Source organism: Ruditapes philippinarum, unplaced genomic scaffold, assembly GCF_026571515.1.
Source record: "Ruditapes philippinarum isolate M1 unplaced genomic scaffold, ASM2657151v2 ctg2990_1_1_1_1, whole genome shotgun sequence".
In the NCBI taxonomy this organism is placed as follows: domain Eukaryota; kingdom Metazoa; phylum Mollusca; class Bivalvia; order Venerida; family Veneridae; genus Ruditapes; species Ruditapes philippinarum.
Genome location: NW_026854139.1, coordinates 66,846 through 78,922, shown reverse-complemented (window position 1 = coordinate 78,922; position 12,077 = coordinate 66,846). Strand labels below are relative to the sequence as shown.

At 33.3% G+C, this 12,077-nt stretch overlaps 1 protein-coding gene across 1 annotated transcript; it reads left to right on the top strand.

The window, feature by feature from the left end:
• Positions 1-6,921: 6,921 nt before the first annotated feature.
• On the top strand, positions 6,922-8,556 carry LOC132739085 (uncharacterized). Its single transcript, XM_060726735.1, has 2 exons — positions 6,922-7,143; positions 8,230-8,556. The coding sequence occupies exons 1-2, from the start codon at positions 6,922-6,924 to the stop codon at positions 8,554-8,556; spliced, it is 549 nt and encodes a 182-aa protein (XP_060582718.1).
• Positions 8,557-12,077: the final 3,521 nt, after the last annotated feature.

Genomic DNA, 12,077 nt, shown 5'->3' with positions numbered 1-12,077 from the left:
GCAAAAACCATGATAAAAACAGTCACGTTCATCAAGCGTTTGTGTCCGTTGACGTTTTATATATTTTCTTTACGACAAGTTTTGTAACATTGACTTATACAAGCAATATCGGTTAGTTACTAAAATAAAACCATTCGCCATGACTTATGTTGCTTGGTAGTGAAAAAATAATGGTTATAAAAGGGTATATAAATCACCAAGTTAAACCAATTAATACTTTTACAATATCAAGGCATCGTTGTTCGTGGTTTAATGCAAAGATGAAAATAAATCCTGTATTTATAGAAAAAACTAGAATTTTCTGTTGATTATATACATTTTTCTCTTTTTTCACATCACAGTTTGAAAGACTATCCCTTAAATTTTGTATATTGACTGAATTAAGGGAAAAAGTCCGACAACACACCGGTGAAAATACGAAAGTATGTTTTACTGCAGTGAAATACGGAAAATATACTTCACTGCATTGAAAATACAAAAAATTAAAATACTCATTTTATTTCATCAATATTTCTCAATATTTCATTTATAAGTATATTATACAGTATACATATAATTATATACAAACGTTCATTTCAAGTAATTTAAGTCAATAATTTAATTTTAAATAACGATTATTCTTATTTTCATTGCAAACGAAAAAGGGGAAAACAGGAGCACCCTATATATGGAATAGGAGCTCAGTACTTATTATGTACAGCTATCGATCTTTCTCGTACTACATCGATTGGTACATGTGCACATTTTTTACATTAAAGCAAAGTATATAAACAACGTGGATAAATAAGTTTTTAAGACATATCTTGTCTTTAAAAGATATATAAACAAACACACTACAATTTAAAAAAAAGTTTCTGATTCGATTATTTTTGTGAAGTTGGCAGCCTAGCGGTGTGAAGTTTTCTGAACTTTTCTGAAATTCTGATTTATTTTATTTAATTATCTTATGAAAGATGTGTCTTAAAAACTTCATTAAGAGACGTTTAAATGGGTCAATACCTCATGCCGCTAAGTCGCCAACTTTACATAGCTAGGCCGCCAACTTCACACATCTTATTAAATAACATATTTCCTAGATCGCACAGAAAAATAAAATTTTCTTCCAGAATATGTTCATATAATTAAAAAATAACATTATACGAACTTAATATTACCAGAAATAAGACTGTTCCTGAATTTTGTAAATGTTTAATTCGCGCTGCGAAAACCATCAAAATGGTAAAAGTAGTAAAATATTAACAGAAACCGTATTCAACGTGAATTTATTTCATGTAAGCATCTTTTCTTCTCTTCGAAACTAGTCTAGTACAGAAACGCTTCTGTATTTTCCAGAGGCAGAAATGTCGTCAGTCAAATTTAATGCGCTGGGGACTTTTGCTCTTCTCCGTGAAAATCTATACAACCATCTTTATCCTTTTATCTTAGTAAGACTTGAGTCACGTGATATACATGAACAACACATAACATATATTATATTTGACTCGTATTAATTAAAAATTAATTCCAGCCCATAATTTTTAGAAAAATTATATTTTTTTAAGAAACCATATAACCGAATTATCTATTTTTCTATTTTATTTTACTAAATACGAGTATATCTTTTCTCACTTATCACGTCCTATGTTAGCATACACTTTATTACATCATATATCCCCATGTCATGACTTGACCTTATCCCAAAACTAAATAGGACATATTCTTTACAATCATGTAAACAGATATACTAACATCAAATCTGGGTTGTGTCATATATATAGATGAATATATTATACAATGATCAAAATGTAGATTAATGAGTGAATTTTAATACTCCATTATGCATTAATGATTTTAAGTTGTATTATGATATTACCATATACAAAGTCTCCTATAACTCTGTAGAGAGTGACAATGTGCTTTTTTTTACTATGTTTAAATGTGTTTTTTTATGTATGATATGTTATATATATTGTATCACATTGATGACACTATGATGAAGCATGAAATAAAATACTAAAACTAGGTACTTAGATATTTAAAGTGTATTAATTGACTTTCTTGTTTTTATAAAGGTAATACAAGGTATGAAATCAGAAATTTTCATTTTGAATTTCTTTTTACCAAAATTTCAATAAAGCTGATAAATTGCAACTAATGTGCTAAACGCATTTATTTGATAAAACAATGCTTTATCTTGTTATTTATGCAATATAATATGCATACAAAACGTAAATATTTTGTATTTCAATGAATTTACTTTACAAATAATTCTATTTGCTTTACATTTAATGACAACATGTTTATCATTAATTTTTAAATAAATATTTCATGATTGCGTGAATAACATGAATAACTCTACATCTTTGAACTGTAGCGTCAGTTTAATTCATTTTAATGGACCTAAAAATTGAGTACCATTTCCATAGAGTACCATGTATTCTCCAGAAAAGACTTACTTTGGCTGTGTACGAGGGTTGTCCAAAAAATTCGTGCACTGCAGTTATTGTCGAGAGAGTTATTGCTAAAAATACATGAATTATATATCACTTGAAAGGGAAATCTGTCTCAAATAAGAAAACAAAAGAAAGAGCCGCGTGACTGGCGTGTCGTGAAAAAGAATTGCCATACAGTTACCTTAGTAACGTAATACCGGCGCACGACAAAAATAGGGTTAGTTCATTACTGTGATTGTATTAATGTTTTGTGGCTTGTAAAGTGGCATTTGCTTTTTATTTCATAATTTGTTTTACTGTTTATAACGGAATGATTGATGCAAAGTGTTGTGCAGTTTATATTGTTCTCATGCAACGTAACATATTTCACCAGTGCAAAAATATATTGGATAATCATCGTCACATGCGCCGGCATTACGGACGGGCGTCTGTCCGACCGGTTGTCATCAACTACCGACTCTTGCCCCTCTACAAAGCGATAGTGCCATTTAAAATTTAGCCTTCGTGACAATGAACTGGTCCCTCTTGCCCTTTTTAAGTTTTTTTGTAGGTATCTGTCGGTGTTTCACCAGTACTTGCGCAAAATTTTACGATCGTCCGTATTTCCAGACGTTTAGCGACTGACATTTTCACGTAATGACAGTATTGACGACCACACAGAAATGTTTGTTTACGACCGTTACAATAGGGCAAATAACGTCATATTTTCTACTGACGTCAGGAATACCTACATACACTTTATCCTGAATTTTGACTTTTATATGTAGTGTTTAAAGGATACTGTGATTCGTCAAAGTAATGGACTAACCGAATTTTTTGACGTGCGCCGGTATGACGTTACCAAGGTAACTGTATGACGATTCGTCTTCACGACACGCCGGTAACACGGCTTTTTCTTTTGTTCTCTTATTTGAGATAGATTTCCCTTGTAAGTGATATATGATTCATGTTTTTTTATCAATAACTCGCACGACAATAACTGCAGTGCACGAATTTTTTGGACAACCCTCGTAGATTAAAAAGATTCTTCCTAAAATAAACATTGAAAACCTTTACAGCACATATTGACATAAGCTCTTCTAATCAAGAGAAAAAACCTCCATCTTATTCTTTATTATAACCGGCTTAATTTGAGTGCTTTCAATTTGGAACAGTTCGTCAGAAATTTTAGTGATTTATCTATCAAAATTCTAAATTTAAGTGATTTAACATTTAACATAAAAATACAAATATAGAAAGAGCCTTACTTACGACTTACACAACTATATGTATTACCTATAATTTGAAATTACAAAAATGCATGTAATAAACTTTCATTTGAACTTAAGTTTTAGACTAATTATTTCAACTTAAGCTTTAAACTAATTATTTCAACTTATGTTTTGGACATATGATTTGAACTTATGTTTTGCGCTCAAATACCGAACACAACTCAGACCAATCTCCTACGCAGTGATCTCCCCTTATCATTATTATTATATTATCTGTACTGATAAGGGGAGATCACTGCGTAGGAGATTGATCTGAGTGACAACTATTATGTACACAAGTTTGCGTCTTTAAAAAGAAGCATGCGAGAGGTCTTTTTGCTGCTGTGGAAGATTTGTTTAATTCGAAAATATTTGAGAAAAGACACAATGAGTAGTTACAAATTATTATTATTTTACAAAATAGAATTTATTATATATATTGAATGTAGTATCATAATAAAAGTTTGTTTAAAGCTTCATTTCTTAAATGTTTTGAAAGATTATTTGCCGGAATAATGTAATCTTTTCTTGGCGCATAATGGATAGATTTTTTACAAAGAGAACTAAATTTAAAATAGATGATATATATATTAAAACTATTATCAAAAAGTTTCTTGTAAAATTCAATAAGCAAATTTTCGGTTAATGTTTTGGTAAGTATATGGAAACATTTCCTCTACATTTTCCAAAATGGGCAAAGAGTATGTTAATCAAACAAAATTTAGACCAGGATTTACATAAAAATATGTTTATATCATTTGAATAAACAGTATATAATGCAGCCTCCAACCACAAAATTTGTGCCATTTGCGCCAAAAAATCTCCGTTGCGTTATTTAGTCATATCGGTCAAAAGCTTTGCAAACTTTCGGTACTTTTGTAATAGTACATGGTGATATTGTAGCTATAATGTTCACTGTTACTATTTATTGGAACATGAAATATTAAAACGCTATTCAGCAGTTTAAAACATTAAAACGGAATGAAACATCCATGTAGCGCTAAGTAACGTTAATGATATTTTCCGATTTTTCTATATACCGATTTGTTCACTTCGATGATAATTTTTCGTTTAAGTTAAGTCTTATTTTGAAACGGAGCATGCGCAAAACCATTTTTGTAGACTGCTTCTAATGATTTTACGCTTTAATTGAGATTTATTCACTAAAATCAGATACGCGAAAATGGATGCCGCCAGCAATCAGTCTGAATACTGTGGAGAGGTCTGATGACCTCTCCAATGAGTACACCTCTATATTTTTAATAAGACCATCTTTTGATTTAATATACTATGTAGTAGCTTCGATTCCTATATTTCAATCCTTAAATTTTCCCTTACTATAATTAGGAGTAACCCCATTACCAAAGTTAAATCAAAAACGTGTGCCGTGTCACTTTTCTGTGTTCTTCTGATTTATTGATTCCAATACATTTTAAGTGTTGGCTGGGACTTAAAATGACACCTTTCGTCCCAGTTATCTTTGTCCCAGGTGTTTGAGCAAGTGTGAGGGGACCGGGCATGATAGTTGCTACTTCTCCCATTATCTCCAATGTACAAACTAAATGGAATCCGTTAATGCTTATTTCACCTTTTCATGTTAGTTTTTCATTGCCCCCTCTCTCGAAGTATCCGCTGTCTAAAATTTTAATTAATTGTTAAACAAGGATCATCAGTGATGACATGTGTCGCCTCATGATAGCCAATTGCATGTTGCAGCTGATGTGCAGCAGGAGACAAAAAAAAAATATTTACAGGACAAACACATTTTATATTCAATGCCCATAACACATCTGAAAATCCGTCAACCGGAAAACCCGTGTATTATGTCCAAGTACTTAAGCTACCGATCAATCCACTAACGTTTCATTAAAATTGCATTAGTGGTAAAAGAGGAGTAGTCCGGACAAATAAAAAAATCGTCAAAGGGACATTACTTTGTCAGTAATCATTAAATCTTAAAGTGTTGATGAGATGCACAAGACATAGTATTGATCATTCCTGTAAAGATTTGATGAAAATGCAACAGTAGTTTCTGAAGAGTAGTTCAAACAAATAGCTGGCAACACAAAAAAACACCTTTTTTATTAAAGGGCTATAACTCTGCCGAAAATCATTGAAATGGAAAACCTGTGTTATATGCGCAAGAACTTGAGTCATCAATCAATCCTGTGAAGTTTCAATGAAATTGCATTAGTGGTATATATAAAAGGAGTATTCCGGACAAACTTTATTAACACCTTTTTTTATTCAAGAGCCATAACTTCGCCAAAATCATTCAAGTAAAAAACCCGTGCAATATGTGCAGGTACTTGAGCTACCAATCAAGCCAGTATATACATGTAGTTTCATTAAAATTGCAATAGTATTATAAGAGGAGTTCTCCAGACAAACTTAAAAATTAAAAATAATTAAAAGGCAATAACTCTGACAAAAAATCATATAGAATAGAAGCCGATGATATGCACAACTAGACTTGGTACTGATCATTCCTATAAAATTTGAATGAAATTGCACCAGTAGTTTCTAAGAAGTAAAACGGTAAAGATTCTGTGTAGCTGGCAACACACAAAAACACTTTTTTTCAAGGGCCATAACTCTAACAAAAATCATCCAAGCGGAAACCCGTGTTGTATGCACAAGTTCTTAAGCTACAGATCAGTCCTGTAAAGTTTTATTGAAATTGCTTCAGTTGTATATGAGAAGGAGTCCGGACAAACTTTAAAAATAAAAATCATTAAAGGGCCATAACTCTGACAAAAAAGCATTGAACCGAAGAAAAATGCCGATGATCTACAAAACAAAACTAAAATTTTTGGCAAAAATTGCAAAAGTGGGTTTTCTGGGGAGTACCCGGAAAGTTTTGTGAGGGAGGGAGAGAGCACGGACAAATGGCCCAGACAAAAGCCCGGAAAAGGGTGACCCCTTTTTTCCCCTTCTCCGTAGAGGGACACAAAAATAATGACTTTAAAAAAAAAGTTAAATTTTAAAATTTTAGATTAAGTGATCTCTAGGAGTCAAAATTAAATACAGTGAACGTAAATGAATGAAATAATCTCCCTTTTGAAAAAATAAAAATAAGTCACTTTAATTTTTTTCCAAATTATTTAATCAAAAACCAATAAATATTAAAATAAAAGTTTAAAAAAATTGGAAAATTTAGAAAAAATGAATTTTTTAATGGGATCCTTTGAAAATGTCGTCAATTTTTTTTTAGATACTGACCAGGAACGATAACTGCAATGGCTTCGGAAACGCCGCACCTGAAACAATCACTTGACTGCATTCGGGAGCTGAAAGCAGTGCCTGACGTCATCAATCTTGATGGTCATAAACTCACAGTTGCAGCTCTCAAACGTATTGCCAGTGATAGCAAAGTCAAAGTCAAACTGACAGAAAATGCAGTGAACGAAATTGAAAAGAACGCTAAATTCTTACAGAATTTAGCCGACAATGATAGCAGCGTATACATATATGGCCTCAATACAGGGTTTTGGGGGCTCGGCAGATTGTTCGCCGCCAAAAAATGCAGAAGATGTTCAAGATTCTCTTGTACGACAACTAAATATTGGAATTTGGGAAAAGGTTTCCTCCTGGCCCGTTTCGTGCTGCAATGGCTTGTTAGAGCAAATTCACTCAGTCCTGGCCCATTTTTTGGGGGTGGTTTTCGAATTTTTCCCCAAAATGCTTTTGTTCTTATAACTGTAATTTTCCCCGGTTTCCTCTTCGGGGGTCTATTAGCCCCAAAGTGGTATTTATTCCACTTGCTATTTTTTCCCCACCCAAAAAATTGATTGGCGGGGATTTGACAGTTTTACATACAGGGAAAAGCAAATTTAAAAAGTGAAAAATTTGCGTTTTTGGGAGCAAAATTTACCCCAGCGGTAAGGGGTGCATGGGGAAGGGGACTTCCGTTGCCCAATTTGGGAAAAAATTTTTCCCCAGTTTGGTATTCAGCCCGGTTTTTAAAACGAGGGAAAAAAATTTTGCGTGTCTTCTGACACGAACGTACAGCCTTGGCGGGTTAAAGCCCAGCATGGGACCACGGAAAAGCTTTCATCCAATATAAAAAGGGTTTTTATCCTCTTGCGGTCAGTGGGAAATTGCAAAAAATTTTGCACCCCGTCCTTTTTTACAAGGGGCAAAATAAATTTGCAAGCCCAAAAATCCCCTTTGATATCAAAAAAAAAAGGAAAAACGTCCCAACACCCCCTTTTTAAGCAAGACCCCCTTACAGTTTAAAGAAGTGCCCCCACAAGGCTTTGGCCCATCGTAAAAAAATTTGAAAGGGAGGAAAAAAGGTTTTTTGGGATTTACAAAGGCGTTGGATAACCCAATTTTGATATCGCACGGGAATATTCAAAAGGGCGCCAATTTTAAAGGGGAAAAAACCCAAATCACTTACGTTTGATCTAAAAAAAAGAGTTTTAGGCGGGTGTGGTAAATTGTTATTGCCCCAAATTTTAAAAAAACTGATCCTTCAAATTTAAACTTTAACCAAACCCCGAATTTGGCCAGGTACCCATTTCAGCGTTGATTTCGGTTTCAAGGGAGCTGATATCGCAATGGCGGCATACATGTCTGAGTTAGACCACGTTGTTAATCCAATGAGTAATCACGTGGTAAGTGCTGAACTTCACAACCAATCAGTGAACTCGTTAGCACTGATAAGTTGCCGCCTCACTAAAGAAGCTTTGGAAATTATACAGATGATGCTTGCCAACCACTTAAACATGCTTGTTCAGGCTGTTGACCTTCGATACCTTCGCAAATTGGCTTTGGAAAAAACTTCTAAATTCAGTTCAAAATATATTCAAATTGCCGACTGCATACAACCGAAATGGTACGAATTTATGTTCACACCCATGAGACGATAAATGAACTCAATGCAAAGATGGGTAAGAAAAAGGTGATGCTGGACACCGAAATTGAAAAAGGCCTACAAGAAGTTTACAGTAATATGAAGACAGGACAATGTTCCACTGACAAGCAACTCGGTCAAGGTACGTTCGTCGTTTTAAATATGTTAGGCCAACGGAACATTTTACATTTCTATATTTTCCAGTCCTTTTTTCATTTAGACATAATTGGATGCATGACATGCACCAATTGCTTTCATACATGCATACATATGTATTAATCAAATGTCGATTTTGTAATTTAAACAATGTGGAAAGAAGCTTAAGAGTCAACTTCCAGAAACAAAGTCCTCACAAGTTTCATAAAATATCGTATCCACGATACGCTACGTAACGTAACGTAGACTATTGAAGCGAAAATTAATGTTGAGCTTATTTTGAAGGTATTAAGAGTCTCTATTAGTAGGAGCATGATATCACCAAATAACTAAGTCATGTGATATAACAGGAAAATAGTTACCTTCTGTATTAGAAAAGGTAGTAAATTAATGTGTCAACCTGTCATTTCCATTCCTATTTTAGGAACACAACGTTTGTACAACTTCATAAGCAAGGCAAGAACTGAAGATCTCCTTCTATCATGGACAAGGACCGATGGACACATGGATTGGTGATATTTTTTACGCGATACAAAATGGAAAAATCGATGATGTCATATTAGATGTGTTTGCTGAGGAAGGTGGATCGTAAAGTGTGATAAGTCATGACTTAACTGTATAAACATTACACTCATTCTGCTGAAGAAGTCTTTTTAATGCCTTAAAACAGACACACAGTATCTGTCACAACTTCATTTTTGTTTTGTCGCACCAACACAGTACAAGTCACATTGCGAATGTCTAGCTTAACTGGTGGAGGAAAATCTCAGGTGCCTCTCTGTGCAATAGTTCAGATACCTTTTTACCATTTTACATTTCTATGAATGCTTCATGAAAATATCTTTATTGGCATGAATCGGTATTCCCCCAGCTGATGGATTTTTATGAATGTTTAGGGAAAATTCCTATACGGACAGACTCATTCATGCCCATTACACAAATAAACATGTCCCAAGTTAACGGTTGACCATTTATGAATGTTTGGGTGGGAAATGTCTTAATTTTCATATAATTTTATTATCTTTGCTGTTATTAGAATGTATCTAGTTGTTGGTTTACCAACTATGAATGCCAAGAGAGAATCGATAAATGTTAAAAAGTTTTTGTAAGAACTCAGCAGTACTAAATGTAGTATTCTTTAACATACAGTCAAACCTCTTTAAAACAGCCCTCTATAGAACAATATCATCTTTACAGCAGTACCAATTCTTCCAAAACTATAAATTCATTTTTTTCTCAGCTGTAACCAACATCTATGTCTCTCTGCAAAGGTATTACTCTGCAAAGGTTTTACTGTATATTTTTAATTAAAGAACATTTGAGCCGCGTCACGACAAAACCAACATAATGGGTTTGCGACCAGCATGGATCCAGACCAGCCCGCGCATCCGCGCAGTCTGATCAGGATCCATGTTGTTCACTTACAAACTCTATAACAAGTAGATAAACCGATAGCGAACAGCATGGATCCTGATCAGACTGTGCGGATGCGCGGGCTGGTCTGGATCCATGCTGGTCGCAAACCCATTATGTTGGTTTTGTCGCGACGCGGCTCATTTGTTAAGCCAAGTAACCAATATTGTTTTAGCATTGGGGACATCCAATAAACTTAATATATAGGGTTTAAAAATTGTTTGAACTAAGAGCTAAGACTTGATCTTGTTACCCTATAATTCCATTTTATATTATTCTTTCAGTCCCCCTGTTAAACGAAATGACAAAGATTGCCTACAACAACCAAGGCAGTATGTGTATCAGATAAAACAGATTATCAGCATAGATCTTGAAAACAAATTAAATACAATATAACCTATTTTATAATGAATTGAATACCAATTAATCCATTCTAGCACAACCTGTTGCCTGCACAACAAATCAGCAATGTGTAACTTAATAATGAATTGTCACAATGTTGTCTCGACGATGTTGTCTGAATGAACTCCTTACCATGTTAAATGTCTTTTGACATGTGTCGCCTCATGATTGCCAATTGCATGCTGCAGTTACTGTGTAGCAGGAGACACAAAAATCATTAACATGGCACAATATGTTTTTACTAAAAGGACTTAACCTGGCTGAAAATCATTCAACCAGATAACCTGTGTAATATGCACCGAAAAACCTGTGTAATATGCGCAAGTACTTGAGCTACCAATCAATCCTGTAAAGTTGCATCAGTGGTATAGAAGTAGTTTGGACAAATTAAAGGGCCATAACTCTGACAAAAATCATTGAACAAGAATGGTTCCAGTAAATCCTGTAAAGTTGCATCAGTGGTCAGAGCTGCATCAGTACAAAGGGTGTTGTACTTAAGTACCAGTACCAGTAATTTGCAAATTATGCAGTACCATTACCAGTACCAGTACTAGATTTTAGCTCGGTACTGCAGTACCAGTACTTTTTTTGGTGAAGTAATTAAGTATCAGTACCATCACTTTTATATATTCATCAAAGTTTGAATAAATACAGTGTCAAACAAATAATTGCAAATATTATTCAGCAAAGAAATAAAATCATAATTTACTTTAAAGCTGCATGCCTCCAGATGACCCAAAATATTTCAAGAAAATTAAACTTTGAAAAAAAATTACTAAACCTTTGAGATAAGTAAACAAATTAAAGATTCAAGTGATAATTTATATCTTATGTGCTATTAATGACTGTATTTTGTAGTATTTATCACAATATTTCTACTGCGTTACTAACGCAGTAGGGGCTATTTATGCATGTTTTGACCTCTTTTTGGCAATTTACGTGGATTTTAAGTGCCGATTGTAATGTGTCAAGTATTTTCTTTGTTCATTTAACAATATTTTACCTTGAAATACATTTTCAAAATTCATGAAAATTAGGATGAATCTGGCGGCGTGCTGCTTTAAAGTTAACGTAACATATTTACAACTTTATAGTTTTAACATACGTTTTACAAACAATATTTACAACATAATTATATTCATGTCATATCGAATTGTTTAGTAACCAGTCAACTGTATAAATACAATGCAAACATCTTTCATTTAAAACACAACAGTCTTTTGTTGCCTTTCACACCTTCATACCTCTGTTCAATTTAAACCAAAGTAAATAACAACTTTTTATGGTGTTAACAATATCACTTTTTTTCACTTGAAATGGGATTTTTTAGAATAGAAGAAATTAATGAGTGTTTATTTTGCTCTTTTACTAGTAAATACAAAGTAATAAAATATTTTAATTAGGATATTTTAGGTTGAGCCTGTTTATCTTAATTCAATTTTTGCTTAAAGACTTTGGTGCTTTATATGATGAATACTATGTTAACATTTGAATGAATATTGCAGCAAATTATCTTTAGATTTGATGACTTACTTTTTCACAAAAATAAATATAGTTAATGTAATT

Excerpts from the sequence above, each read along its gene's own strand:
- LOC132739085 (XM_060726735.1), top strand. The coding sequence starts at position 6,922 with ATGGCTTCGGAAACGCCGCACCTGAAACAATCACTTGACTGCATTCGG. Across the intron at positions 7,144-8,229 it reads TAGCCGACAATGATAGCAGC|GGAGCTGATATCGCAATGGC; the intron begins GTATACATATAT and ends TTCGGTTTCAAG.